A 27,413-nucleotide genomic window follows, 5' to 3' on the forward strand; every position below is an offset into this window, starting at 1 on the left:
TCTAATTTAGTGAGAAGCACTTGTATGGTCAACTCTGAAATGGATGCAAAGCAGAGCATAATTGTGCACTGAAGATCCACATGAAGCACCAATGAAAGATGTAGCTTATAAATAGTAAGAAATATTAGTCAAATAGTGGATCACTGTCACTACATTCAAAAACATCAAAGGTCACTTCATCCATATACAGTGGGGAAAATAAGTATTAGATACACTGCCGATTTTGCATGTTTTCCCACCTACAAAGAATGGAGAGGTCTGTAATTTTTATCGTAGTTAAAAAACGTATAATTACAATGTATGATTTTAAAATAATTAAATTGCATTTTATTGCATGAAATAAGTATTTGATCACCTATCAACTAGCAAGAATTCTGGCTCTAACAGACCAGTTAGTTTTTCTTTAACAAGCCCTCCTACTCTGCACTCATTACCTGTATTAATTGCACCTGTTTGAACTTGTTACCTGTATAAAAGACACCAGTCCACACACTCAATCAATCACAGTCCAACCTCTCGACCATGGCCAAGACCAAAGAGCTGTCTAAGGACACCAGGGATAAAATTGTATACCTGCACAAGGCTGGGATGGGCTACAGGACAATATGCAAGCAGCTTGGTGAGAAGGCAACATATGTTGGCACAATCATTAGAAAATGGAAGAAAAACAAGATGACTGTCAATCTTCCTCAGTCTGGGGCTCCATGCAAAATCACGACTCTTGGGGTAAGGATGATTCTGAGAAAGGTCAGGAATCAGCACAGAACTACATGGGAGGACCTGGTGAATGACCTGAAGAGAGCTGGGACCACAGTTTCAAACATTTTTATTACTAGCACACTACGCCGTCATGGATTAAAATCCTGCAGGGCACGCAAGACCCCTCACGACAGCACATGTCCAGGCCTGTTTGAAGTTTGATGATCCAGAGGAGGCATGGGAGAAGGTCATGTGGTCAGATGAGACCAAAATAGAACTTTTTGGTATCAACTCTACTCGCCATTTTTGGAAGGAGAAGGAGAAGGATGAGTACAACCCCAAGAACACCGTTCCAACCATGAAGCATGGTGGGGGAAATGTCATACTTTGGGGGTGCTTTTCTACAAAGAGGGCAGGATGACTGTACCGTAATGAAGGGAGGATGGATGGGGTCATGTATCGTGAGATTTTGGCCAACAACCTCCTTCCCTCAATAAGAGCATTGAAGATGGGTTGTGGCTGGGTCTTCCAGCATGACAATGACCCAAAACACACAGCCAGCACACCTAAGGAGTGGCTCCGTAAGAAGCATTTCAAGGTCCTGGAGTGGCCTAACTAGTCTCCAGACCTAAACCCGATAGAAAATCTTTGGAGGGAGCTGAAACTCAATGTTGCCCAGTGACAGCCCCGAAACCTGAAAGAACTGGAAAAGATCTGTATGGAGAAGTGGATCAAAATTCCTGCTGCAGGAAACATCTGACCTCTATATTTGCAAACAAATGTTTCTGTACCAAATATTAAGTTCTGTTTTTCTATTGTATCAAATACTTATTTCATGCAATAAAATTCAAATTAATTCTGTAAAAATCATACAATGTGATTCTCTGAATTCTGTTAAGATTCTGTCTCTCACAGTTGGAGTGTACCTACGATAAAATTAGAGACCTCTCCTTTCTTTGAAGGAAAAAAGTTGCAAAATCTGCAGTGTATCAAATACTCATTTTCGCCACTGTAAATAACAATTGCCCATGTTGAGATCTATATCAGGAAGCACACAGATAAGAAGAGGTAGGGATTGCAGCACTGAGGAGAAGCAGTGTGCTGCTGGAAAATGTAGTCTTAGCTGATAACAATAGGGACATCCTTTTAGTTACGTGAAGGTGGATACACTGAGGGGCACTAGGAGATTAAAAAAATGTGGGACTAACCATTTCAATAACCAAAGAGTTTTTTATATACATATATACACTATATATACATATATACTGTACATTGAGAAGTTAAAAATGGATGAAACATTTGATGGATAGAGGCACACATAAAAACTTGCTTTTTTATTATATAGCAAAGTGATCACACTCATTTTTTCCAATACCACACTCTCCTTATTGAAGGAGACACACAAAAAAGTCTAAAACACTTGATATGTGGAACATGGTATTAGTGCTTGAGTGCTGGCTCGATTTGAATAGTAATTCTGCCCCACTGAATTCTAATTAGACAAGACTAAAGTGGTTTATTATTAAAGCCAAAGGTTCTGTGGAGGGTTCCAGTCATTTTTACTGCAAAAATAATGATGCATGGTGTGCTATTCTTCCTGCCAAAGTGACGAAAACCTTGGAACAACCTCTAACAGAAGGGCCAAATGCAGATGTGAGCATAGTCTAAGTGGCAGAATGTACTTACACTGGTATAGAGAGGTGAAGCAAGGAGGCATACTAACTGCAAGCTAATGACCCCTATCTTGTCGGATATCGGGGAACCAGCTACTGGAGTATTTATGATTTAAACACATCTTGAATTTTTCCTAACTACTATATATACAGATACATTGCTGTCAACCAGCAATTTATGTTCCTCAAACCTTCTAAAGATATGAAGTACAAATCAGAAGCATTATTTTAGATTTTTATTTTTACATACAGCATCACTAAAAGTATGGCATACCATTAATGGAAGAATTAAATGAAAGAGTTAATTATAGTCACACCTCTTTATAGCCTTGCATTAATTAGCTGGAATAACTATTTTGTGCTTCACGGCATACTGGTAATTAATTCCACACATTGACCACATTAATATTTAATCAATTCAATTTCTCTTTTTCTCTGTGTGAGTATGTAAGAAGGAAATGGGTATGGATTGTGTTATATGCCTGAATAAAGAGAAGTTCTAGTATTGTCATTTATTTTCGCTGTGATTGTTTTTAACTGTGGCTTTCATTCAGACATTCGTGTAAACATGATTTTAGAGCTCTGTCATTGGCATGGACCCTGTAGGGTGACACACAGAGTCTACATGATCGATAGGCACTACATAGGCAGAGTCTATATTATCCATAGGCACTATATATGTGGAAAGTATAGGCACTATATAGGCAGAATCGATATTATCCATAGGCCCTATAGAGGCAGAATCTAGATCCATAGGTACTACAGAGGCAGAATCTATATTAACCATAGGCACTATATAGGCAGAATCTATATTATCCATAGGTACTATATAGGCAGAATCTATGTTATCCATAGGCATTTCATGGGCAAAATCTATATTATTCATAGGCACTACATTGGCAGAATCTATATTATGCATAGGCACTACAGAGGCAGAATATATGATCCATAAGTACTGCATAGGCAGAATCTATATTATCCATAGGCACTATATAGGCAGGATCTATATTATCCATAAGCATTTCATAGGCGTAATCCATATTATTCATAGGCACTATATTGGCAGAATCGATATTATCCATAGGCACTACAGAGGCAGAATCTATATGATCCATAGGTACTACATAGTCAAAATCTATATTAGCCATAGTTACTACATGGGCAGAATCTATATTATTCATAGGCAGAATCTATATTATTCATAGGCACTATATTAGCAGAATCTATATTATCCATAGGCACTACAGAGGCAGAATCTATATTATCTATAGGTATTTCATAAGCAGAATCTATATTATCCATAGGCACTATATAGGCAGAATCTATATTATTCATAGGCATTTCATAGACAAAATCTATATTATTCATAGGCACTATATAGGCAGAATTGATATTATCCTTAAGCACTACAGAGGCAGAATATATGATCCATAAGTACTGCATAGGCAGAATCTATATTATCCATAGGCACTACATAGGCAGAATCTATATTATCCATAGGCACTATATAGGCAGAATCTATACTATCCATAGGCACTATATAGGCAGAATCTATATTATCCATAGGCATTTCATAGATAAAATCTATATTATTCATAGGCACTATATAGGCAGAATCAATATTATCCATAGGCACTACAGAGGCAGAATTTTTATGATCCATAGGTACTACATTGGCAGAATCTATATTATCCATAGGCACTATATAGGCAGAATCTATATTAGCCATAGGCACTACATAGGCAGAATCTATATTATCCATAGGCACTATATAGGCAGAATCTATACTATCCATATGCACTACATAGTCAGAATCTATATTATCCATAGGCACTACAGAGGCAGAATCTATATTATCCATAGGTATTTCATAAGCAGAATCTATATTATCCATAGGCACTATATAGGCAGAATCTATATTATTCATAGGCATTTCATAGACAAAATCTATATTATTCATAGGCACTATATTGGCAGAATCTATATTATCCATAGGCACTACAGAGGCAGAATTTATATGATCCATAGGCACTATATAGGCAGAATCTATATTAGCCATAGGCATTATATGGCAGAATCTATATTATCCATAAGCATTTCATAGGCAGAATTATATTATTCATAGGCACTATATTGGCAGACTATATTATCCATAGGCACTACAGAGGCAGAATCTATATGATCCATAGGTAGTACATAGGCAGAATCTATATTATTCATAGGTACTACATAGGCAGAATCTATATTATTCATAGGTACTACATAGTCAGAATCTATATTAACCATAGGCATTTCATAGGCAGAATCTATATTATTCATAGGCACTACAGATGCAGAATCTATATGATCCATAGGTAGTACATAGGCAGAATCTATATTATTCATAGGTACTACATAGTCAGAATCTATATTAACCATAGGCATTTCATAGGCAGAATCTATATTTTTCATAGGCACTGTATAGGCAGAATCTATATTATCCATAGGCACCATATAGGCAGACTATATTATCCATAGGCACTATATAGGCAGAGACTATATTATCCATAGGCACTATATGTGACCCAGTATTTGTGATCACATGGACTTGATCTACATTGGACTGGAGCTGCAGAAACAAATATAGTTGTAAAATTTGATTGAAACACAATTGCCTATGTAGGTTGCAACTGTTCCCACCATAGGACTAATATAAAACATCCAATGGTCACAATTTTCCAGTTTTGGTGTAGCATGAAAACCCTAGCTTGAGGAATATCAGTGACACAATAATAACTAAGAAAATTTCTGATTCAAGCATAAGCTGTATCTCATTTCTGAGCTATATTACATTTACTCCTTTTTTATGATAGGGCTCCATGATGAAATGGTGTCGGCTGAAAGTCATAGTACTTCAAAGTGCCGCACTAAAAGTGTCTAAGGTGTCATTAACTGTCTCTAAATGTGAAGAAACTCTACAATCAACATGTCACAGGAAGTCACGAAGAACAGTTTCCAGAATTTCGAAATGGAAATCTTTCATTTACTACAGGGTGATACATTTGTAAGGAAGCAAAAGCTATGAAGTAGAAAAATGAAAAAAAAAAATGCCCATGACCTACGGTGAGATTTTAGGAGGGGGCAGCTAGAGGCAATCTAATAAATGAATTACTATGTTCAAATATCACAAAAATGTTACACTTAAAATTAGTAAAACTATGATCTTTTTAAAACGAGCCCTTGAAAAGGCAACTATTATACATATGTCAATGCTAGACTCCACAGGATTAAATGGAAACTATCATTATATTATGCTAGAAACTAGTCTGCTGCACTGTCACCCTATACAGAAAAATGTTTTGTACCTTGTGGCAAACAGATCCTAAAAGTTTGTACAGAGGGGAGTGAGGATGAGTAGAGAGGCGGCTGGGGATTATCCTGAAGTCCTGGCACTACTTTCCTAATGCCACAATATATTGTATGCCACTTGGCTACTAGTGCACAGGATTAGCCAATTCTACAAGGCAGCATATTATAATGAAAGAACTAGTGCAAGATGCAATTTGACTATGTGCTGTAGCTATACACAGGCTATAACATACGGTATTCAGTTGCTTGGCAAATAAAATGCATAAAAATACAATGTGTTCAGAATTATTAGGCAAATGAGTATTTTGATCGGATGATACTTTTTATACATGTTGTCCTACTCCAAGCTGCATAGGCTTGAGAGCCAACTACCAATTAAGTAAATCTGGTGATGTGCATCTCTGTAATGAGGAGGGGTGTTGACTAATGACATCAACACCCTATATAAGGTGTGCTTAATTATTAGGCAACTTCCTTTCCTTTGCCAAAATGGGTCAGAAGAGAGATTTGACGGGCTCTGAAAAGTCCAAAATTGTGAGATGTCTTGCAGAGGGATGCAGCAGTCTTGAAATTTCCAAACTTTTGAAGCATGATCACCGAACAATCAAGCGTTTCATGCAAATAGACAACAGGGTCGCAAGAAGCGTGTTGGCCAAAAGAGGCGCAAAATAACTGCCCATGAATTGAGGAAAATCAAGCGTGAAGCTGCCAAGATGCCATTCGCCACCAGTTTTGCCATATTTCATAGCTGCAACGTTACTGGAGTATCAAAAAGCACAAGGTGTGCGATACTCAGGGACATGGCCAAGGTAAGGAAAGCTGAAAAACGACCACCTTTGAATAAGAAACATAAGATAAAACGTCAAGAATGGGACAAGAAATATCTTAAGACTGATCTTTCCAAGGTTTTATGGACTGATGAAATGAGAGTGACTCTTGATGGGCCAGATGAATGGGCCAGAGGCTGGATCAGTAAAGGGCAGAGAGCTCCACTCCGACTCAGACACCAGCAAGGTGGAGGTGGGGTACTGGTATGGGCTGGTATCATCAAAGATGAACTTGTGGAACCTTTTCGGGTTGAGGATGGAGTGAAGCTCAACTCCCAGACCTACTGCCAGTTTCTGGAAGACAACTTCTTCAAGCAGTGGTACAGGAAGAAGTCGGTTTCGTTCAAGAAAAACATAATTTTCATGCAGGACAATGCTCCATCACATGCCTCCAACTACTCCACAGTATGGCTGGCCAGTAAAGGTCTAAAATAAGAAAAAATAATGACATGGCCCCCTTGTTCACCTGATCTGAACCCCATAAAGAACCTGTGGTCCATCATAAAATGTGAGATCTACAGGGAGGGAAAACAGTACACCTCTCAGAAGAGTGTCTGGGAGGCTGTGGTGGCTGCTGCATGCAATGTTGATCGAAAACAGATCAAGCAACTGACAGAATCTATGGATGGAAGGCTGGTGAGTGTCATCATAAAGAAAGGTGGCTATATTGATCACTAATTTTTTTGGTTTTTGTTTTTGCATGTCAGAAATGTTTATCTCTAAAGTTTGTGCACTGATGTTGGTTCACCTGGTGAAAATAAACACGTGAGATGGAATTATATTTGTTTTTTATTAAGTTGCCTAATAATTCGGCACAGTAATAGTTACCTACACAAACAGATATCCTCCTAAGATAGCCAAATCTAAAAAAAAACCACTCCAACTTCCAAAAATATTAAGCTTGAATATTTATGAGTCTTTTGGGTTGATTGAGAACATAGATGTTGATCAATAATAAAAATAATCCTCTAAAATACAATTTGCCTAATAATTCTGAACACAGTGTATTGTTACTTGTCCCGACACTAACACTGGGCTCTGCATCCTTCTTCCCTGGTCGCGGGCTCTCTCTGATGCCTTCTTTCTCAAGGTTCACACATCTGATGTCATATCTCCTAGGCCTTTTTTGGTCTGACTCAGGTAATGGAACTCCGCCTGAATATTCAGGTAGTATGGCGCAGCTGCTACTTCACCACTTAGCTCTGCTACTTGAAGTGTCCTTGGACAAAGTCAGCTCTGCCTCATTGCCTGGCTCTGGTACATTACTCAACAAGTGAACCTTCAGACAAATCCAGCTCTGTCTTAATTTTGGGCTCTGTTACATTTATCCAAATTTGAGTCACTTGATAAATCCAGCTTTGCTATGCTGATGTGCTTTACTACATATACTGTATCTACAAGTAAGTCTCCTGACAAACCCAGCTCATCGATTCCTGCTGTGTCACTGTGCTCCAAGTGCTGTCAAGTTCATCCATTTCTGCTGTGCCACGCTGCTCCAGATAATGTCCAGCTCATCCATTTCTGCTGTGCCACGCTGCTCCAGGTGATGTCAAGTTCATCCATTTCTGCTGTGCCATGTTGCTCTAGGTGATGTCAAATTCATCCATTTCTGCTGTGCCACGTTGCTCCAGGTGATGTCCAGCTTATCCATTTCTGCTGTGCCACGCTGCTACAGGTAATGTCAAATTCATCCATTTCTGCTGTGCCATGTTGCCCCAGGTGATGTCAAGTTCATCCATTTCTGCTGTGCCACGTTGCCCCAGGTGATGTCAAGTTCATCCATTTCTGCTGTGCCACGTTGCCCCAGGTGATGTCCAGCTCATCCATTTCTGCTGTGCCACGCTGCTCCAGGTGATGTCCAGCTTATCCATTTCTGCTGTGCCACGCTGCTTCAGGTGATGTCCAGCTCATCCATTTCTGCTGTGCCACGCTGCTCCTGGTGATGTCCAGCTCATCTATTTCTGCTTTGCCACACTGCCCCAAGTGATGTCAAGTTCATCCATTTCTGCTGTGCCACATTGCCCCAGGCGATGTCAAGTTCATTCATTTATGCTGTGCCACGTTGCTCCAGGTGATGTCCAGCTTATCCATTTCTGCTTTGCCACGCTGCTCCAGGTGATGTCCAGCTCATCCATTTCTGCTGTGCCATGTTGCTCCAGGTGATGTCCAGCTTATCCATTTCTGCTGTGCCACGTTGCCCCAGGTGATGTCCAGCTCATCCATTTCTGCTGTGCCACGCTGCTCCAGGTGATGTCCAGCTTATCCATTTCTGCTGTGCCACGCTGCTTCAGGTGATGTCCAGCTCATCCATTTCTGCTGTGCCACGCTGCTCCTGGTGATGTTTAGCTCATCTATTTCTGCTTTGCCACACTGCCCCAAGTGATGTCAAGTTCATCCATTTCTGCTGTGCCACATTGCCCCAGGCGATGTCAAGTTCATTCATTTATGCTGTGCCACGTTGCTCCAGGTGATGTCCAGCTTATCCATTTCTGCTTTGCCACGCTGCTCCAGGTGATGTCCAGCTCATCCATTTCTGCTGTGCCATGTTGCTCCAGGTGATGCCCAGCTTATCCATTTCTGCTGTGCCACGCTGCTCCAGGTGATGTCCAGCTCATCCATTCCTGCTGTTCTACACTGCTCCCAGCACAGTCCAGCATACCTTGCCCTGCTATCCCTCGCTGCTTCAATGCCTCCTGTCTGTGCTGCACATCCAGACTTACAGCTTAGATAATTCACCTCTTCAGGTGAATTCTAACTAAAACACTTCTTAGGGCTAACTCATAACATTGTATTGTGGCCAAATTTTCTTGTCTTACAGCAAGTCCACAGGTCATGTTGTGACCCTAGCTAACATCATAGCCATATATAGGTCACAAGACCTTCGCTGGGACTTGTGGCTTTGCCGCTTGCTGTTGTGTGAATTAGGCCTTGAGGAGTCTAATGGATGACTATGTATAGTGTTACAATGAAAAATACATTTTTATATTTTTTACATTTCTTTTTTTACTGCAAATGCTGAAAAACCTTAAGGCTATGTTCACACAACATATTTTTTTCAGCGTTTTTTTGCTGCAGATTTTTATGCAAAATTTCAGCTGCCTTTTGCAGTACCAGCAAAGTCTATGAGAAGCCAGAATTCCCTGTTCACACATCATGGGTTTTTTTGTTCAGTATTTTGTGCCTTAGTTGGGTTTTTGGAAAATAGAGCATGTCACTTCTTTCAGAGTTTATTTCAACGTTTTTTCACCCATAGGAAGTAATGGGTGGTGAAAAAAATGCTGAAAAAACGCACCAAAAACGCAGGTACCATTTTTTTCAGCGTTTTTGATGGCAAAATAGAATGGGGTTCTTTTTTTCACAGAACTTTATGTACATGCAGAAAAAGAGACAGAAGGACAGTGAAAATAAAGCTGAAAAAATGCACCAAAAACGTAACAAAAAAGCACCAAAACTGCAAGAAAAATCTGCAGCAACCTCATTTGAGAGATCAAGTTTTGCTGCAGATTTATGATGGAAAAAAACCCATGATGTGTGAACATAGCCTTACACATTTTTGATATGAGTTTTTTTGGGTTCCAGGAGCCAATGGGGTTGATCCACTTTATGTCACTATGCCAGTCTTACGCAGTAGTTTTCACTGTTCCTAAAATACTATCACTATAAATTGCAGAAGTGTTGGAAGAACTAGAAACTTCACCTGTAAATAAGGAACCTTGAGCATCTGTGTACCTGACATCCTAAACAGTAAAATATTACCATGATAAAGTCTCTCCTACATCACACATCATCTGATAACCTCCACTGTCACAGTTCATTAGGCAGGAGAAACCATGTTGAAGCATGTAGTATATGAAATGTGACTGCGCTGTCACTCACCAAATCCCACTGGCAAGGAGATCTTCCAGGTGCAGTCCAAATTACTGGGGTAGTTTCCAGGGAATCCAGGGCTCAGCATAACCCCTTCCATGTCTTCCGTCACTCCTCCACATTGCGCTAAGCGTAAAGAAATGAATGTGAATGATTCTTTACATTTTAGCAGAAAGTAGGGCATTGTGGGTAAAAATAATGAAAATAGGATCCCGTGGACCAAAGGGTTAAGTGAAAGAGATACACAATGGCCATAAAACCAAGCACAAAGCCACTATGCAGTTGACAAGATATATACATATATACACATCTCACAACATAGTGTGACATTTCCACCTGAATAGAGAGCCGTTATACTGTATTTAATATGCAGTAAGTGCATCCACTATACGGAAGATAAATTGCACACAGAATAAATGGTTCATTCATAGTATTGTGCATTTTATAGATCCTATGAAAATACTATGAATAATGAATATGTTTATTATCATTTCATATGGATAGTTTTTTTTTGTACTTTTTTTTTGCCTGGCTGCATTTATATTGTACTTACCAAAAGAAAATATGTAGAAACATAATATTGCATGTTGCATTGTAAAAAGTGCACAGCATTTGCAAGAGGTTACAGAAATAGGTTTGTTTTATGCACCATTAAAAAAGCTTCGCAATAGAAACAGAAAAATAGAACTTGCCTGCATTGTAATACAAGCATAATAAGAGACAAGGTATTTCATAGAAAGACCTGCCTCCAATATTATGGCTGTAATTTAGGGGTATATAACTGTGCAGCTCACAATGGAGAATGCTTATAAACGGGAAAATCTGCTGCCTGCAAACTTGTCTAATATAGAAGATGTTTGTGGTAATATAAAAAAACACATAAACTTTATACATAGGATCATTGATGGAGTTAAAGAGGATCTTTCACCAAATGTTTCATGTTGAACTGGACACATGATATAATAGTAGATGCAGAGTGGAATAAAATGTGTTTTTTTTTCCTTTTAATTTTGCCTCTCCATTGCAGAGATATAAGCAATCAAAGAATATGGCACCTAATGAGTTAATTTTCTTGAAGATCAAGAGAATGGACATTATCAGAGAGTTTTTCACTGGGGGTTGTGTGTTTTGGCGTGTATGTCTTCCCCATGTATGACATTGCCCAATCATATGCAGGCAGCAAGGAGGAAAAGTACACCCCCACAATAGCTTACAGCAAGTTTCTCAGTGTGCCAGATGTAATAAAAGACAGACCTGATCTACTGGTCTAACCTCCTACATGATTAGAAATTGCTGGGAGAAGAGCACAAATAACTAACATCTTTCAGGTTAGGTCATGGAAGTTAGTGTGTAGAGAGGGGCACCACAGCTAAGTTTAGCTTTGTCACATTAAAAACCCTTCAGTCAGCTTTCCTTCTCTCATAGCACTGTCACCTTTGCTGTACCATCCCTCCCCACATGATGCCTGTCTAGATATGAGCACTCAGAGGTATCAGTAATCACACTTATGTTCATTGTGCTTATGGTAACTTGAACTTGCTCTGCAGTGAGAGCAGAGCAGGGTGTCATTACATCTCACACAGGAGTAACCTGTTCTGAGCTATTGTGGGGGGTGTTCTTTTTCTCCTGTGTGTTGCTGCCTGCTTATCATTGGGCAAAAATTAACTCATTAGGTGCCAAATACTTTGATTGCTAACATCTCTGCAACGGAGAGAATTTTTTTTTTATGTTGCAGTCATTATTACATCATGTGTCCAGTTCAACATGAAAAATTTGGTGAAAGGTCCTATTTTTTTAAACTCTTTTTATTGAAAAATTCCACAGGATAATGGTTACAAACAGATATTGTCATAATATAAGGTCAGGGTAATCTAAACATTGACCATTCTCAGTTTAATACAACTAACATCACGTTCTCAATAATCAGAGTAAACAGTTAGAAGAAAGAAAAGAAAAAAACAAAAAAGACCAAATAGTTTGAAACATAAGCTTCATTGTGGAGCACGGCACTCTTTACTAAACCAGCCCATTCCTTATCAGAATTCAGTACATATATCAATTACAGTTGCAATAAAGGTACACTCTTACAGCTCATATGTATCATATATAGAGATGAGCGTTGTTCTACTCGAACTGTTCGCCAATCTCAAATTCGAGCTGTTTTGGGCGGTGTTCGAGCCGGTCGGCGAACACGAACAATTTGAGAAAAATTCGGCTGTTCGAGGTTATGTTCGATAACTGTTCGTGCACCAAAATCATAACTGGATTTTTTCTCAGTAATGATGAAAATTAATGTTAATACGCAGTTTGAGTGTACAGCGGGGCGGGGGGAGGGGCAAGGGATGGATCTCTGCAGGAATAGTGAAGATCTCCATTTTTTTTTTCTCTTTCCCGCATTTACAGTGGGGAGGTGCAATCTGTCAGCCTATCAGCAGCGCACACACGGAGCGAAGTGCTTTTTTTCACACAAGCAAGGGCATGTGTGATTGGCAGTGTATGTCACATGTCCTTGCCCTATAAGACCAAGCCATTTTCCCCGTCGCCACCATTTTCTCACTGCTGCAGCTGCGTGTTAGACGGCACCGCTGTTGCTGTGTGCGCTATACCTTGTTAATTTCAAGCCAATTTTCGCACAAATATACAGATAGCTTGGGAGTAGGGAATAGTTGTGATTGCAGTCCTTTTAAGGACTAGGTTACAGCATTTCCTACGACTTTTATCAGGCAGGTCTGTGCTCTTAAATAGATAGATTGTGGGAGTAAAGACTAATTGTAATTGGAGTCCTTTTCAGGACTAGGTTACATCAGTTCCTATCAGTTTTTGCCAGGCAGGTCTGTGCCAGTGCTGTGCAAGTTTTTTTCACAGCATTTGGCTGAATCTAGCAAAGATAATCCTTTTTGGCCTATTGCAGAGTGTGTTAGTCAGTGGAGTAGCCTATCTGTGTTGCAAGATATACCACCTGTGTATAGAATACCAATTTTTTTACTGCACCTAGTGAAGTAAAATCTTTTGGGCATAGCATCATTCTATTAGTCCATCTATACTGACCTCCATCAGGTTGCAAACTGAATATAATTTTTTTCTGCATCTAGCTCTGAAAAAATATTTGGGCTTCTAGCGGTGTGTGGGACTTGGTCTATTAGTCCATCTATACTGACCTCCATCAGGTTGCAAATTAAAAATATTTTTTTTCTGCATCTAGCTCTGAAAAAATATTTGGGCTTCTAGCAGTGTGTGGGACTTGGACTATTAGTCCATCTATACTGACCTCCATCAGGTTGCAAATTAAAAATAATTTTTTTCTGCATCTAGCTCTGAAAAAATATTTGGGCTTCTAGCAGTGTGTGGGACTTGGTCTATTAGTCCATCTATACTGACCTCCATCAGGTTGCAAATTAAAAAAAATTTTTTTCTTCATTTATCTCTGAAAAAATATTTGGGCTTCTAGCAGCGTGTGGGACTTGTTCTATTAGTCCATCTATACTGACCTCCATCAGGTTGCAAATTAAAAATAATTTTTTCTGCATCTAGCTCTGAAAAAATATTTGGGCTTCTAGCAGTGTGTGGGACTTGGTCTATTAGTCCATCTATACTGACCTCCATCAGGTTGCAAATTAAAAATAATTTTTTTCTGCATCTAGCTCTGAAAAAATATTTGGGCTTCTAGCAGTGTGTGGGACTTGGTCTATTAGTCCATCTATACTGACCTCCATCAGGTTGCAAATTAAAAATAATTTTTTTCTTCATTTAGCTCTGAAAAAATATTTGGGCTTCTAGCAGTGTGTGGGACTTGTTCTATTAGTCCTTCTATACTGACGTCCAGCAGGTTGCAAATTGAATATAATTTTTTTCTGCATCTAGCTCTGAAAAAATATTTGGGCTTCTAGCGGTGTGTGGGACTTGGTCTATTAGTCCATCTATACTGACCTCCATCAGGTTGCAAATTAAAAATAATTTTTTTCTGCATCTAGCTCTGAAAAAATATTTGGGCTTCTAGCAGTGTGTGGGACTTGGTCTATTAGTCCATCTATACTGACCTCCATCAGGTTGCAAATTGAATAAAAAAATTTTCTGCATCTAGCTCTGAAAAAATATTTGGGCTTCTAGCGGTGTGTGGGACTTGGTCTATTAGTCCATCTATACTGACCTCCATCAGGTTGCAAATTAAAAATAATTTTTTTCTGCATCTAGCTCTGAAAAAATATTTGGGCTTCTAGCAGTGTGTGGGACTTGGTCTATTAGTCCATCTATACTGACCTCCATCAGGTTGCAAATTAAAAATAATTTTTTTCTTCATTTAGCTCTGAAAAAATATTTGGGCTTCTAGCAGTGTGTGGGACTTGTTCTATTAGTCCTTCTATACTGACGTCCAGCAGGTTGCAAATTGAATATAATTTTTTTCTGCATCTAGCTCTGAAAAAATATTTGGGCTTCTAGCGGTGTGTGGGACTTGGTCTATTAGTCCATCTATACTGACCTCCATCAGGTTGCAAATTAAAAATAATTTTTTTCTGCATCTAGCTCTGAAAAAATATTTGGGCTTCTAGCAGTGTGTGGGACTTGGTCTATTAGTCCATCTATACTGACCTCCATCAGGTTGCAAATTAAAAATATTTTTTTTCTGCATCTAGCTCTGAAAAAATATTTGGGCTTCTAGCAGTGTGTGGGACTTGGTCTATTAGTCCATCTATACTGACCTCCATCAGGTTGCAAATTAAAAATAATTTTTTTCTGCATCTAGCTCTGAAAAAATATTTGGGCTTCTAGCAGTGTGTGGGACTTGGTTTATTAGTCCATCTATACTGACCTCCATCAGGTTGCAAATTGAATAAAAAAAATTTCTGCATCTAGCTCTGAAAAAATATTTGGGCTTCTAGCGGTGTGTGGGACTTGGTCTATTAGTCCATCTATACTGACCTCCATCAGGTTGCAAATTAAAAATAATTTTTTTCTGCATCTAACCCAGCCAATAGTTTTGGCCTAATACCACAGTTTGGCCACTCAGCTCTGCTCGGTTACCATCCATTGTTTTTTTGTGCAAACAACTCCAGAGTTGTGAATTAGTTAACCACCAAAATGAGTGGAAAAAGGCCTGCTGCTGGTGGAAAGGGGAATAGGCGTGTTGGGAAGGGGAAAAAAGGTTGTGTCCGTGGGGTAGGTGCAGAAGAAAGACCATCTTCCAGCCAAACTAAAATGTCTACTTCTTTTAGCGGACAATGTGATAAGATCCCTTTCTTACGGCCACGACAATCGCTACAAATTCCAGATGAGGCACAAAAACAGCAGGTGCTTCAACGGATATCAAGTGCTCCTTTAAGTGGGCTCTCCTCCACATCAACTTCAACATCACAAATACTCCAGTCCTCAAAGGTGTCACCCAAATCGCACTTGCTTCCTCACAGCTCCCAAATCTCCAGCTGCCCGTCTGAGTATGAGGTAGAACAGATGGTTGAGTCTGCAGAGTTGTTTACTCATACTATAGCCTGGGAATCAGAGGTCGACTCCAGCGCTTCTGTGAATCCAGACGAGGAAATGATCTGCACTGATGCCCAGAATCTTTATGAGTCGGATCCAGGACCAGACGCAGAAGGTTCTGACCATAATGTAGACCCTCATTCCCAAACTGTAACTCCTGTTGGTGGAGACAATGAGGAAGACGATGATAAGACTCAAATACCTGATTGGAGCGACAACTTTAGTTTTTTGTCAGGGCAGGAACAGGTTGGCTCTGAGGACGACGGGTGTGATAACGCACAGGGTGATGATGATGAGGTCGGAGATCCCACTTACTGTCAACCCACAGTCAGCCAAGAGATGAGGTCAGCAGAGGAGGTGGAGGAAGATGCTAGTGACGACGAGGTCAGGTTGCGCCTTCCTGGACAGAGACGTAGTACTGGAAGCACGTCAACAACTGCATCCTCAAACACAACTCTGCCTCTCACCACAAGTCGTGGTGGCTCTTCAGGTCGCATGGGTGCTAAGCCTTGCATAGCCTGGGCATTTTTTCAGATCGATAAAGATGACCCAACTCGTGTTATCTGTAACATTTGTCAGCAAAAGCTAAGTAGAGGCCAAAAAATACATAGTTTGAGTACTTCATGCATGAACCGGCACATGGACATGAAGCATAAGTTGCAGTGGGAAGCTCAGTGTGCTACAATGCGGTCTAGCCGGCCGGGCCAACCACCGTCTGCCATATCTTGTGCATCCGCGGCCTCTTCATCCTCTGTGACTGGGGGGACAGCAGTCACACCTGTTTTGGGGCGCAGACCTGCCACCTCTTTACCCGCAACAGCCAGCGTGATTGGCAGGTCATCATTTTCTTTGGAGGTGGTAACACCAGCTGGTCTTGAGCGCTGTCCGACATCGATAGCACCACCTTTGGATCAAGGCAACCTAACATGTCCGCCTGCATCTTCCTCACAGACCGGCAGTTTGCCGGGGACACCCTTATCAACCCCGTCTAAGCACAATAGCCAGCCCTCGGTCCCTCAGATGTGGACAAGTAAAAGACCATTTCCTCCTAGCCATGAGAAAGCTAAGAGGTTGAATTTCACCATCTGCAAGCTCTTGGCTACAGAAATGCGCCTTTCCGCCTGGTGGACACAGAGGATTTTCGAGACCTTATGTCCGTCGCAGTGCCCCAGTACCAGATGCCCAGTCGGCACTACTTCTAAAAGAAAGGTGTGCCTGCGCTCCACCAGCATGTCGCACACAACATCACCGCTTCTTTGAGAAACTCTGTGTGTGACAGGGTGCATTTCACCACAGACACTTGGACGAGTAGGCATGGACAGGGGCGTTACATGTCGCTGACTGGGCACTGGGTAACTATGGTGACAGCAGGACAAGGGGCTGCTGTCCAAGTCTTGCCGTCCCCACGAGTTGTGCGTCAATCCTCTTTATGTCATTTTTCCTCCACTGCTTCTGCCTCCTCAACCTCCTCTCGGTCTTCCACCTGCACCCAAAGCCTGTCTGGTCATGCCACAAGCTTTCTAACTGCGCAGAAGGGATCCTGCACACCTCCTTACTATGCTGGCAGTAGGGCTCAACGTCATCAGGCGGTTTTTACATTGAAATGTCTGGGAAATGTGAGTCACACAGCTGAGGAGTTGTGGTCAGCTCTGGAGAACCAATTTCATGAATGGTTGTCTCCACTGGACCTGAAACCAGGGAAGGCCGTGTGCGACAATGCTGCAAACCTGGGTGCGGCCCTTCGCCGGGGCAATGTCACACACGTGCCTTGTATGGCTCACGTGTTGAACCTGGTTGTCCAGCAATTTTTAGCCCACTATCCCAGACTAGATGGCCTTCTGCAGAGGGCACGGTCGCTGTGTGCTCACTTCCGCCGTTCGCATCCCGCAGCTCAGCGACTTACATCTCTACAGAAGTCGTTGGGCCTGCCACTTCACCGGCTAAAATGCGATGTGCCTACCCGGTGGAATTCAACTCTGCACATGTTGCAGCGACTGTGGCAGCACCGACAAGCCCTGGTGCAATACGTTCTGACGTATAGCCTGGGCCAACGAGATTCAGAGGTGGGGCAAATCACGCTGGAGGAGTGGTCTCAGATCAGGGACCTATGCACCCTTCTGCACAGTTTTGAAATGGCGACGAAGATGTTTAGTGCTGACGATGCCATTATCAGCATGACTATTCCGGTGATTTACATGCTGGAGCACATGTTAAACAGAATTCGGAGTCAGGTGGTGGCACAAGAGGAGGTGGAGGAAGTAGAGGAGGAGGAGTTGTATGCGGAAGGGCTAACATCTGCAAGGTCCAGACGGTCGGCAGCACCAAGGCGGCAGGCATGTGAGGGTGGGGGAGATGGTTTAACCAGGGCGCATGGTAGCAGCCAAACTAGTGAGGAAGGTGCAGGAGCCCAGGAAGAAGTGGAGGACGAACTGATGGAAGACTCATCAGATGAGGGAGACCTTGATCACATTTCTGTTGTGCGAGGTTGGGGGGAGAGGACAGAGGAAGGAAGCATGATTGTTACCTCGCCACCAACACAACAGGGACTTGGTGCTCCTGGATGCGCAACACACATGAGTGCCTTCTTGCTGCACTACCTGCAACATGACCCTCGAATTGTGAGAATTAGAAATAATCCTGACTACTGGGTTGCCACACTGTTAGATCCCCGGTACAAAAGTAAATTTGCAGAAATTATTCCTGCCATAGAAAGGGATGCACGCATGCAGGAGTATCAGCAGAGACTGTTGCAGAATCTTACATGTGCTTTTCCACAAAATACCAGTGGTGCACGTAGTGAATCTCACAGTTCCAACTTGCCAACCGTGGGACCGTCAAGTGTTCAGCACTCAAACCGTAACAGAACCACAGTATCTGCTGGTAACATCAATTTTGCGGAATCATTTCACCACTTTTTTAGCCCATCCTTTGCAAGGCCACAGGAGACAAGAAGTCTGACACATAGTCAACGCCTAGAGACGATGGTACAGGAGTATCTCCAAGTAAACATTGAAGCCACGACTGTGTCACTGGACCCTTGCTCTTTTTGGGCTTCCAATCTGGATAAATGGCCGGAGCTAGCCACTTACGCCTTGGAGATCTTGTCATGCCCCGCAGCCAGCGTTCTGTCTGAACGTGTGTTCAGCGCTGCTGGTGGTGTGCTGACAGATAAGCGCACGCGGCTCTCCACTGATAATGTAGACAGACTCACGTTCATAAAGATGAACAAATCATGGATCCGAAACGACTTTTCTACCCCTGTGTCATCCTGGGGAGAGTAAAAGCTTGATGATTGGTTAAAATCACCCTACCAACCGTTTTAAGCTTTCAAATTACTAATCATGTTTATCTGTATCTTGACTGGAAAATAATTTGGGCTTTGTAGCAGTGTGCAGCACTGATCCTATTAGGCCATCTATAATAAGCTTCACCAGATTTAAAATTAAAAATAATTTTTAGCTGCATCTAGCCCGGAAAATAATTTTGGGGCTCCGAGATGCGCAAGACACATAAGTGCCTTCTTGCTGCACTACCTGCAGCATGACCCTCATATTGTCAGAATTCGAAGTAATCATGACTACTGGGTTGCCACACTCTTAGATCCCCCAAACTTTTCGATCAACCTTTTCATTTTAATAAAGACCAAAAAAATGGTCATTTTTGAAATTATAAGCATTAGCAGGTTGTTAGAAACTGAAATCAAACAGTTTTCAACTCAAAACTTTATTCTAGGTGATGTTACATTTTCACATAGGACCCCTTGTTCGAAAAGAGCTTCTGAACTCTCTCGTCCATTGAATTTGTCAGGTTTTGGATGGTTTCTGCTTCAATTGTTTTGCATGAGGACAGAATACCCTCCCAGAGCTGTTGTTTAGATGTGAACTGCCTCCCGCCATCATAGACACTCCTTTTAATGATGCTCCAAAGGTTCTGAATGGGGTAGAGGTCAGGGGAGCATGGGGGTCACACCATAAGTTTGTCCCCTTTTATGCCCATATCAGCCAGAGATGCAGATGTTTTATGTGCAGCATGAGATGGTGCATTATCATGCAGAAAAATGATCTTGCTGTGAAATACACGGTTGTTCTTCTTGAACCATGGCAGGAAGTGCTGTTTGAGAAAATCCACATACATTATGGAGATCATCTTTAGCGCCTTCAGGGATCCTAAAGGGGCCGACAATCTCTCTCCCCATGATTCCAGCCCAAAACATTACTCCACCTCCTCCTTGTTGGCGCTGTAGCCGTGTTTGCGTGGGGTGTCCATCAACCAGCCATCCTCCACTCCATTCATCTGGACCATCGAGCGCTGCACGGCACTCATCCGTGAACAAAACAGTTTTGAAATCAGTCTTCATGTAATGTTTGGCCCACTGGAGCCGTTTCTGCTTGTGTGAAGTGGATAGAGGAGGTCGACAGGATGGCGTATGCACAGCTGCAAACCTCTGAAGGACCCTGCATCTTGTTGTTCGGGGGACGGTGGAGGCACAAGCAGCTTCAAAAACTTGTCTGCTGCTATGACAAGGCTTTTTTGCCGCTGCTCTTTCAACCTGACGTAATTGCCTGTAGGAAAGAGTCCTCAATTTGCCCTTATCAGCACGCACACGTGTGTACTGTGAATCAGCTACATACTTCTTGATTGCCAAGACACTTCATCCTGATCATCGCACAATGTTGATTGTAGTCATGCCTTGACCTAAACACTCCACAATTTGTTGCTTCTCAGCAGCCGACACATCCTTTTTCTTTCCCATTTTGGCAGAAAATGTAGGCTGCTTAATAATGTGAGAGAGCCTTCTTAAGTAGTCTTGCCTTTATTGGACACACCTGCCAAACTAATTAGCACAGGTGTCTGCAATTGCTTACAGTGATATAAAGAGCCCTGACACACATCACCATCAATGAGTTTAACTGACAAACAAACAAATTCTTCCCTTATCACTCCTAAACACTTTTTGCATAATAATTTGGAAAGCGGTGTACATGTGCTTTTCCACAAAACACCAGTGGTTCACGTAGTGAATCTTACAGTTCTAACTTGCCAACCGTGGTCTGTATGGAATTGTTCAATAAAGGGCCCAAAATTAAGATAACATAGATGGGAGAGGTCTCTATGAATAGGAATTCCTAAGTATTTGATACCCTGTGAGGGCCAGGCAAAGGGAAAGTTGGACTGGATGGAATCCTATATGGATTTAGGGAGGGAGACATCGAGGGCCTCAGACTTCGCTGCATTGATTTTAAAATTTTACCATGTAACAAAGTGATCTATTTCAGCCATAACAGCAGGGATGGATATATGTGATTGAGTGATATATACTAGGACATCATCAGCAAATAGAGAGCACTTGTACTCGGTGCCTCCCACCTCAATCCAGCCCCTGCTCCCTGCCACTTCTGCTCAGACTTCTCTGCACTGAACTAAGATGGTGCCCACCTTTTATACTCCCTTCTCAATGCACCCAGGAACTGCTTCCTCCCTGCTCCTGCACTGCAGGGTTTCCCTTCCTCAGTGTTCCCTCCCCCCACTCCAGCCAGGGACAGGGACTGTCGTGCCCATCTCAGGGGCATATTGGTCGCCCTGCCCCACGGCAATGTGGTGTAATGCATGCAGGTGTCGGGTCCTGATCCACACTCCATCCTTATCTGAGAGTGAGATATCACACCTCTGGGTGAGGTGCAATACGTCTGTAGCAACCGAGCCCTCGGTGCTACAGTTCCATTTATCTTCAGCCTAGGTGACGTATTGTGATACAGGGCCGTGATTTTGGCTATAAAAGGGTCCCCTAGACCCCTACCCCAAGCTTTTTAAGAGAATCATATATGGCGTGCCAGGAGACTCTATGGAATGCTTTCTCAGCATCCAACGAGAGTATCTACTTACAAATTTTTAACTGCATCTAGCCCAGGAAATACTTTGTGCCTAGTAGCAGTGTCTGCTAGTCAGCGGATTATCCCGGCTGTTAAGCAAGCTACACCACCTGTAGTTTGGACACTTAATTTTTTCAAAGGAAATGCTTCGGGACCACGGGATACTTAGTGAAGAGCATCAGGAGGCACCCCAAGGCATAGGGGCTGGGACTGGCACTAGGATGCCTTGCGGTGGACAGCCGAGCTCGATCCTTATAAAAGCTTTTTAACTGCAGCAGCTTTAGTGGACGCTACTGGAGCTGGAATTACGCGGCTGCTGGCATGAGACTTGCCCTCCAATAGATCCTTGTAAATGGATTTAAAGTGTATTCATTCAAATTAGAGGGACAATTTAAATTAAAAAGCTTAGAGCTGCCTCCACCACAGGGGGGCTCTCTCGACCCACCAGCGGACAGGCACCAGTATTGGGAGAGGGGGGCTGGCCGTCAGGGTTCACCGCGGCTCTGGCACAAACCCGGCGACACGGAGGTGGCACGGGCAGGAGCGGACTGGCCGTCTCGGCTTCTCACTTTTTGGATTTTAGAAGGGCATGACATGCCTATATCTGTGTCTCCCCCTCCTTTTACTCCTCCACCTCTTTTCTTTTCGCATGACTATATGTACTTGTCACTTTTCCATGTGTTAGTTGTGTCTTCTGAGCAGTTTGTCAGCTTTTGGACACCTTTGAAGGTGTTTTCTATGTGTTTCTATGTGTTTTTGTTTGCCTGCCATTGGTTTTAACGGTGTTCGAAGGTGTTCGACGAACAGTTCGACGAACTGTTCGGCGAACACACGGGTGTTCGACGAACCGAACCGAACTCGAACACTACGGGGGTGGCTCAACACTAATCATATATTGCTTCCCATGCACTCAAAAGGCATATATCAGGACTCATAACATGAGATTAGCAAAGTCATGGCATCAGGGGATAGGTGTGTTAAGGCGAATTACACTATCTTTCCCATATCCTTTGGAATTTCTGGGGACATCCCCTATTCCTATATACTATATTCTCGTATGGTATTGTATCATTCACTAGTTTTTTCCATTGGTTGATGATAAGAGACTTCCCTCCCATCCATCTCAATGCTATCGCTTTTCTGGCCATAAATGTAGCCTCCCGAAGGCATATCCGAACATAGTATGTCCACATTTCCTCGTCCACAATACCCAAGACACAAAACTCTGGACTACATTCAATTGGCATCCCAATTATCTGTTCCAGTGTAGTTATCACTTCACCCCAATATTTGCGTATTATCCCACAATTCCAAATAAGATGCCAGAAATCTGCTCCTGATTCCCTACATCTGCTGCATTCATCAGATGCCACTCTACCAAATCTATACATTCTCATTGGGGTCAGATAAGATTGATGGATTGATGTAGTATATATAATTGAATTAATTTATTATTGGCGGCTGGTGACACCACCATATGCGCTTCCATTGCATCATTCCAATGCTATACTAGAGTATCTGAAGAAGAATAACCTTATGACCCAATATCAACATGGGTTTATGAGGGACCGTTCCTGTCAAACTAATCTGATCAGTTTTTATGAGGAGGCAAGTTCTGGACTGGACCAAGGAAATGCAGTGGATGTTGTGTATATGGACTTTTCAAAAGCTTTTGATACGGTTCCACACAAAAGGTTGATACATAAAATGAGAACAATGGGGATAGGGGAAAATATATGTATGTGGGTTAAGAATTGGCTCAGTGATAGGAAACAAAGAGTGGTTATTAATGGAAAACACTCAGACTGGGTCTCAGTTAACAGTGGGGTACCACAGGGGTCAGTATTGGGCCCCCTTCTTTTTAACATATTTATTAATGACCTTGTAGGGGGCATACAGAGTAATATTTTAATATTTGCAGATGACACTAAACTCTGCAGGGTAATCAATACAGAGGAGGACAATTTTATATTACAGGAGGATCTATGTAAACTAGAAGCTTGGGCTGATAAATGGCAAATGAGCTTTAATGGGGATAAATGTAAGGTAATGCACTTGGGCAGAGGAAATAAAATGTATAATTATATGCTTAATTGTAAAACACTGGGCAAAACTGTAACTGAAAAAGACCTGGGTGTATTGGTGGACGACAAGCTCACGTTTAGTGGCCAGTGTCAGGCTGCTGCTGCAAAGGCAAATAAAATAATGGGATGCATTAAAAGAGGCATAGATGCTCATGAGGAGAACATAATTTTACCTCAATACAAGTCATTAGTGCGACCACACTTAGAATACTGTGTACAGTTCTGGTCTCCGGTGTATAAGAAAGACATAGCTGAACTAGAGCGGGTGCAGAGAAGAGCGACCAAGGTTATTAGAGGACTGGGGGGTCTGCAATACCAAGACAGGTTATTACACTTGGGGTTATTTACTGTGGAAAAAAGAAGGCTTAGGGGTGATCTTATTACTATGTACAAGTATATGAGGCTACAGTACAAAGACCTTTCTACTGATCTTTTTACTCTGAGGCCTGAGACTGGGACAAGGGGGCATCTTCTACGTCTGGAGGAAAGAAGGTTTAATCATAATTGCAGACGGGGATTCTTTACTGTAAGAGCAGTGAGACTATGGAACTCTCTGCCGCATGATGTTGTAATGAGTGATTCACTGTTAAAATTTAAGAAGGGCATGGATTCCTTTCTTGAAAAGTATAATATTACAGGTTATAAATACTAGATTCCTTGATAGGGCGTTGATCCAGGGAGCTAGTCTGATTGTCGTATGGAGTCGGGAAGGAATTTTTTTCCCCAATGTGGAGCTTAGTGTTTGCCACATGGTTTTTTTTTGCCTTCCTCTGGATCAACAAGTTAGGCTATGGGTTGGACTAGATGGACTTAGTCTTCCTTCAACCTTAAAAACTATGACTATGACTATGACACTGATCATCAGTTATAGAAGGGATTAATTGCCGCCATTTACTCTCAACAACAAGTTGGGTAGAAGTGATTTTAGAATTCAGTAGAAAAGTATATAGAGAAGATACCACGTCTGTAGGTCCTTGAGTTTTAAGTACTCCTATTAATGGGTATTTAGATAGGATATGGGTATTGATGTGTTATGGCATGACTCATTTGTAGATATCTGTAGAAATCCCTATGAGCGATTCCAAACTTTATATGAATTTGTTCAAATGACAAAATTTTGATTTAAAAAATCTGATCAAGTGTTGTTATTCCATATTGCTTCCAGAAGATTGCGTAGGTTTTTAAGCTGTGGAAATTCTGTGAAAGGTCCTATTTAAATGATCACATGATGCAGTTTGAGATTCCTGTTTCTTTGAAGTTTCAGAGTGTTAGTCTCAAGCTACTTTTTAGACACTGGCTGGGAGGGACAATTGGGATTTAGGTCTCAATTCATTAAGACTGACTTTGCACGTCAGTCTTAATGAATGAGGCGTCTGAAGCACCAAAGTGACATAACTTTCCATGAATTTAGGTAAATCCAGCTCCACACTTTCTGCAAAGCTGGTCAGGGCTGACGTGATAATGCCAAATTTAGCAAAATTTAGCAAAATTTTACGTATTATTCAAGTGTTTAATGACATAAAACTGGCGAAAATCTTAGTGAATCAGGGCCTAAATTGCGCTAAAGATGTATGTTAATACCTCACCTCTTTTTGGCTCCACAAACCCCCAGATGAATAGTATGATGTATAACCAGCATTACAAAAATACATCATTTCGTGGTACTCTGTTGTGAGATGCGCTAATCCTAAACATATCTATATATGCATAGTAAGTAGTGTGATGTACTTAATGAAATTCACATAAAGATAAGGGTGGACACATCTGTTTAAGAGGCGTTGTGACAGGTATGACATGTGTTGTGATACAAACACTGGCTGGCACTGTTATGGTGGTACCTTGGATAAAGACACTGTGGCTGGCTTATTTATTAATTGGAATGGCCACTGTGATAGGAGTACTAGCTGGCACGGTAATGATGGTACTGTGGGTAGCTATGCTATGGAGACATTCTATCACTGTCTTCTTCATTGGAAGAACATTCTTAGATAAACAGATAAAATGTATTTTATATTTCGATATCTTCTCACTTTAGCAATGTTTCTACCATTAGAGTATACTGTATATTAATAGAGTAGGTACCATACATCACAAATGGATCAAAGAGAAAACCAATTAGTGTATTTCTTCACATACCGATACACAGAGGAGGTGGATAATTCCAGCGTCTTACTGTCCCTGGCATACATGAAATATGTGAGTGGCCCTGTAGGGAAGAGAATACAACCCATATAACATTATTTGTGCAATGCCACATACTATTGTTTATGTTTTTTTATTACGTACATAAAGCTCCAAAACTTAAAACCTGGCACTTCTACTGTAGAGAAGCGATAACTTGAGAGATTTATGTTCTTTGCAACAATGTGATAAATAAAGTAAAAAAATATATGGAGGTAAGGTTAGCTGATCAACAGATCTAGGACATTTCTACACAACCAGGTATATTCAAAAACTACCCTTGAAAATGGCCTGTGTCAGTACCTATAACTTGTGTTGTGATCAATGGCTGTGTTTTATGGAACTTTCCTATTGAAGACTGCAAATGTTACCACATGTACAGATTGCCATTGTGGAGACATCACAAAAATATATTTGTATGCCCCATGTTAAGAAACAATTATGGCTAAAATAAAGAGGACAAGCACTTATCCTGACGCATATATATATTTTCTATTAGATATTTTGGCACATCTGTTCTTAGAACTGTGCATTATGCCATCCTCTGTTATTCCTCCTAGAAGCGTAAGAATAGATTGACAAATGAATGTTACCAGTTGAGGGCGTGTCCCTAGGCACTGTCCAATCAGTGATAACTATGTCAGATTGTAAAAAGACACACCCCTTCCACTACCGAATTGGTAACACCCAGTTGTCAATGTATTCATAAATTTCTAGTTAGATTAACAGGAATGACACACCATAGAGTGATGAGGAAAGGTGCTCCTCAGTTGTTATTTTTTTCAGGGTACAAGTATTTACTCAAAAACACATGTCAGGACTCTTTAAGTGGATCCTTCTTGTCTGAAAATGCTATTAAACTGCAGATATAGGGTTAATCTACAGATTATTAGCGTTACAATGCTGTGCTGCCACCTTAATAAAAGCATAGCTACCAGGAGAAAATTAACTTTATTCTCCCTGTAGCCGCTGGCTTTTAGTAATAGAGGCGTGCCCGGAGGAGGTGCAGTCATTGGTCACTGCATTGTGAGCAGCGACTGTAAGCTCACCCTGGCACTGTGACTGACAACTTATTCTGCACAGATGAGCTGCAGAGCGAGCTGTCAATCAAAATGCAGAGGATTGCTTACAGCCATCGCCCACTGTATACTGAGTGGTGACTATGGACACTAAGGACACACCTCTATGACTGAAAGTTGGCAGCTCCCGGAAGGAATAAAGTTCATTTTCTTCTGGTAACTGCATTTTTAGTAACGCAGCTAGACAACATTGCAACTGCATTAACCTGTAGATAAACTTTATATCTGCAGATTAATACTACTTGGGAACATGACAGGTGCTCTTTAACAAAGTTTCCAAATATATACAGTATAGACCAAAAGTTTGGAC

The 27,413-nt window shown here is 41.5% G+C and overlaps 1 protein-coding gene across 2 annotated transcripts in view; it reads right to left on the minus strand.

Annotated features, from left to right (window-relative positions):
* The window catches only part of CSMD2 (CUB and Sushi multiple domains 2), a 1,528,443-nt gene that overhangs the window by 156,221 nt on the left and 1,344,809 nt on the right, over positions 1-27,413 (minus strand). For both annotated transcript variants that reach the window (XM_073665735.1, XM_073665736.1), the window contains 2 exons: positions 25,980-26,049; positions 10,424-10,540 (listed from right to left, as the gene is read on the minus strand). In XM_073665735.1, the coding sequence (XP_073521836.1) occupies positions 10,424-10,540; positions 25,980-26,049 (187 nt within the window). The remainder of the gene's footprint in view (positions 1-10,423; positions 10,541-25,979; positions 26,050-27,413) is intronic.

This window comes from Phyllobates terribilis, unplaced genomic scaffold (genome assembly GCF_046119375.1).
Source record: "Phyllobates terribilis strain yellow unplaced genomic scaffold, ASM4611937v1 Scaffold_2__4_contigs__length_985480577, whole genome shotgun sequence".
NCBI lineage: Eukaryota > Metazoa > Chordata > Amphibia > Anura > Dendrobatidae > Phyllobates > Phyllobates terribilis.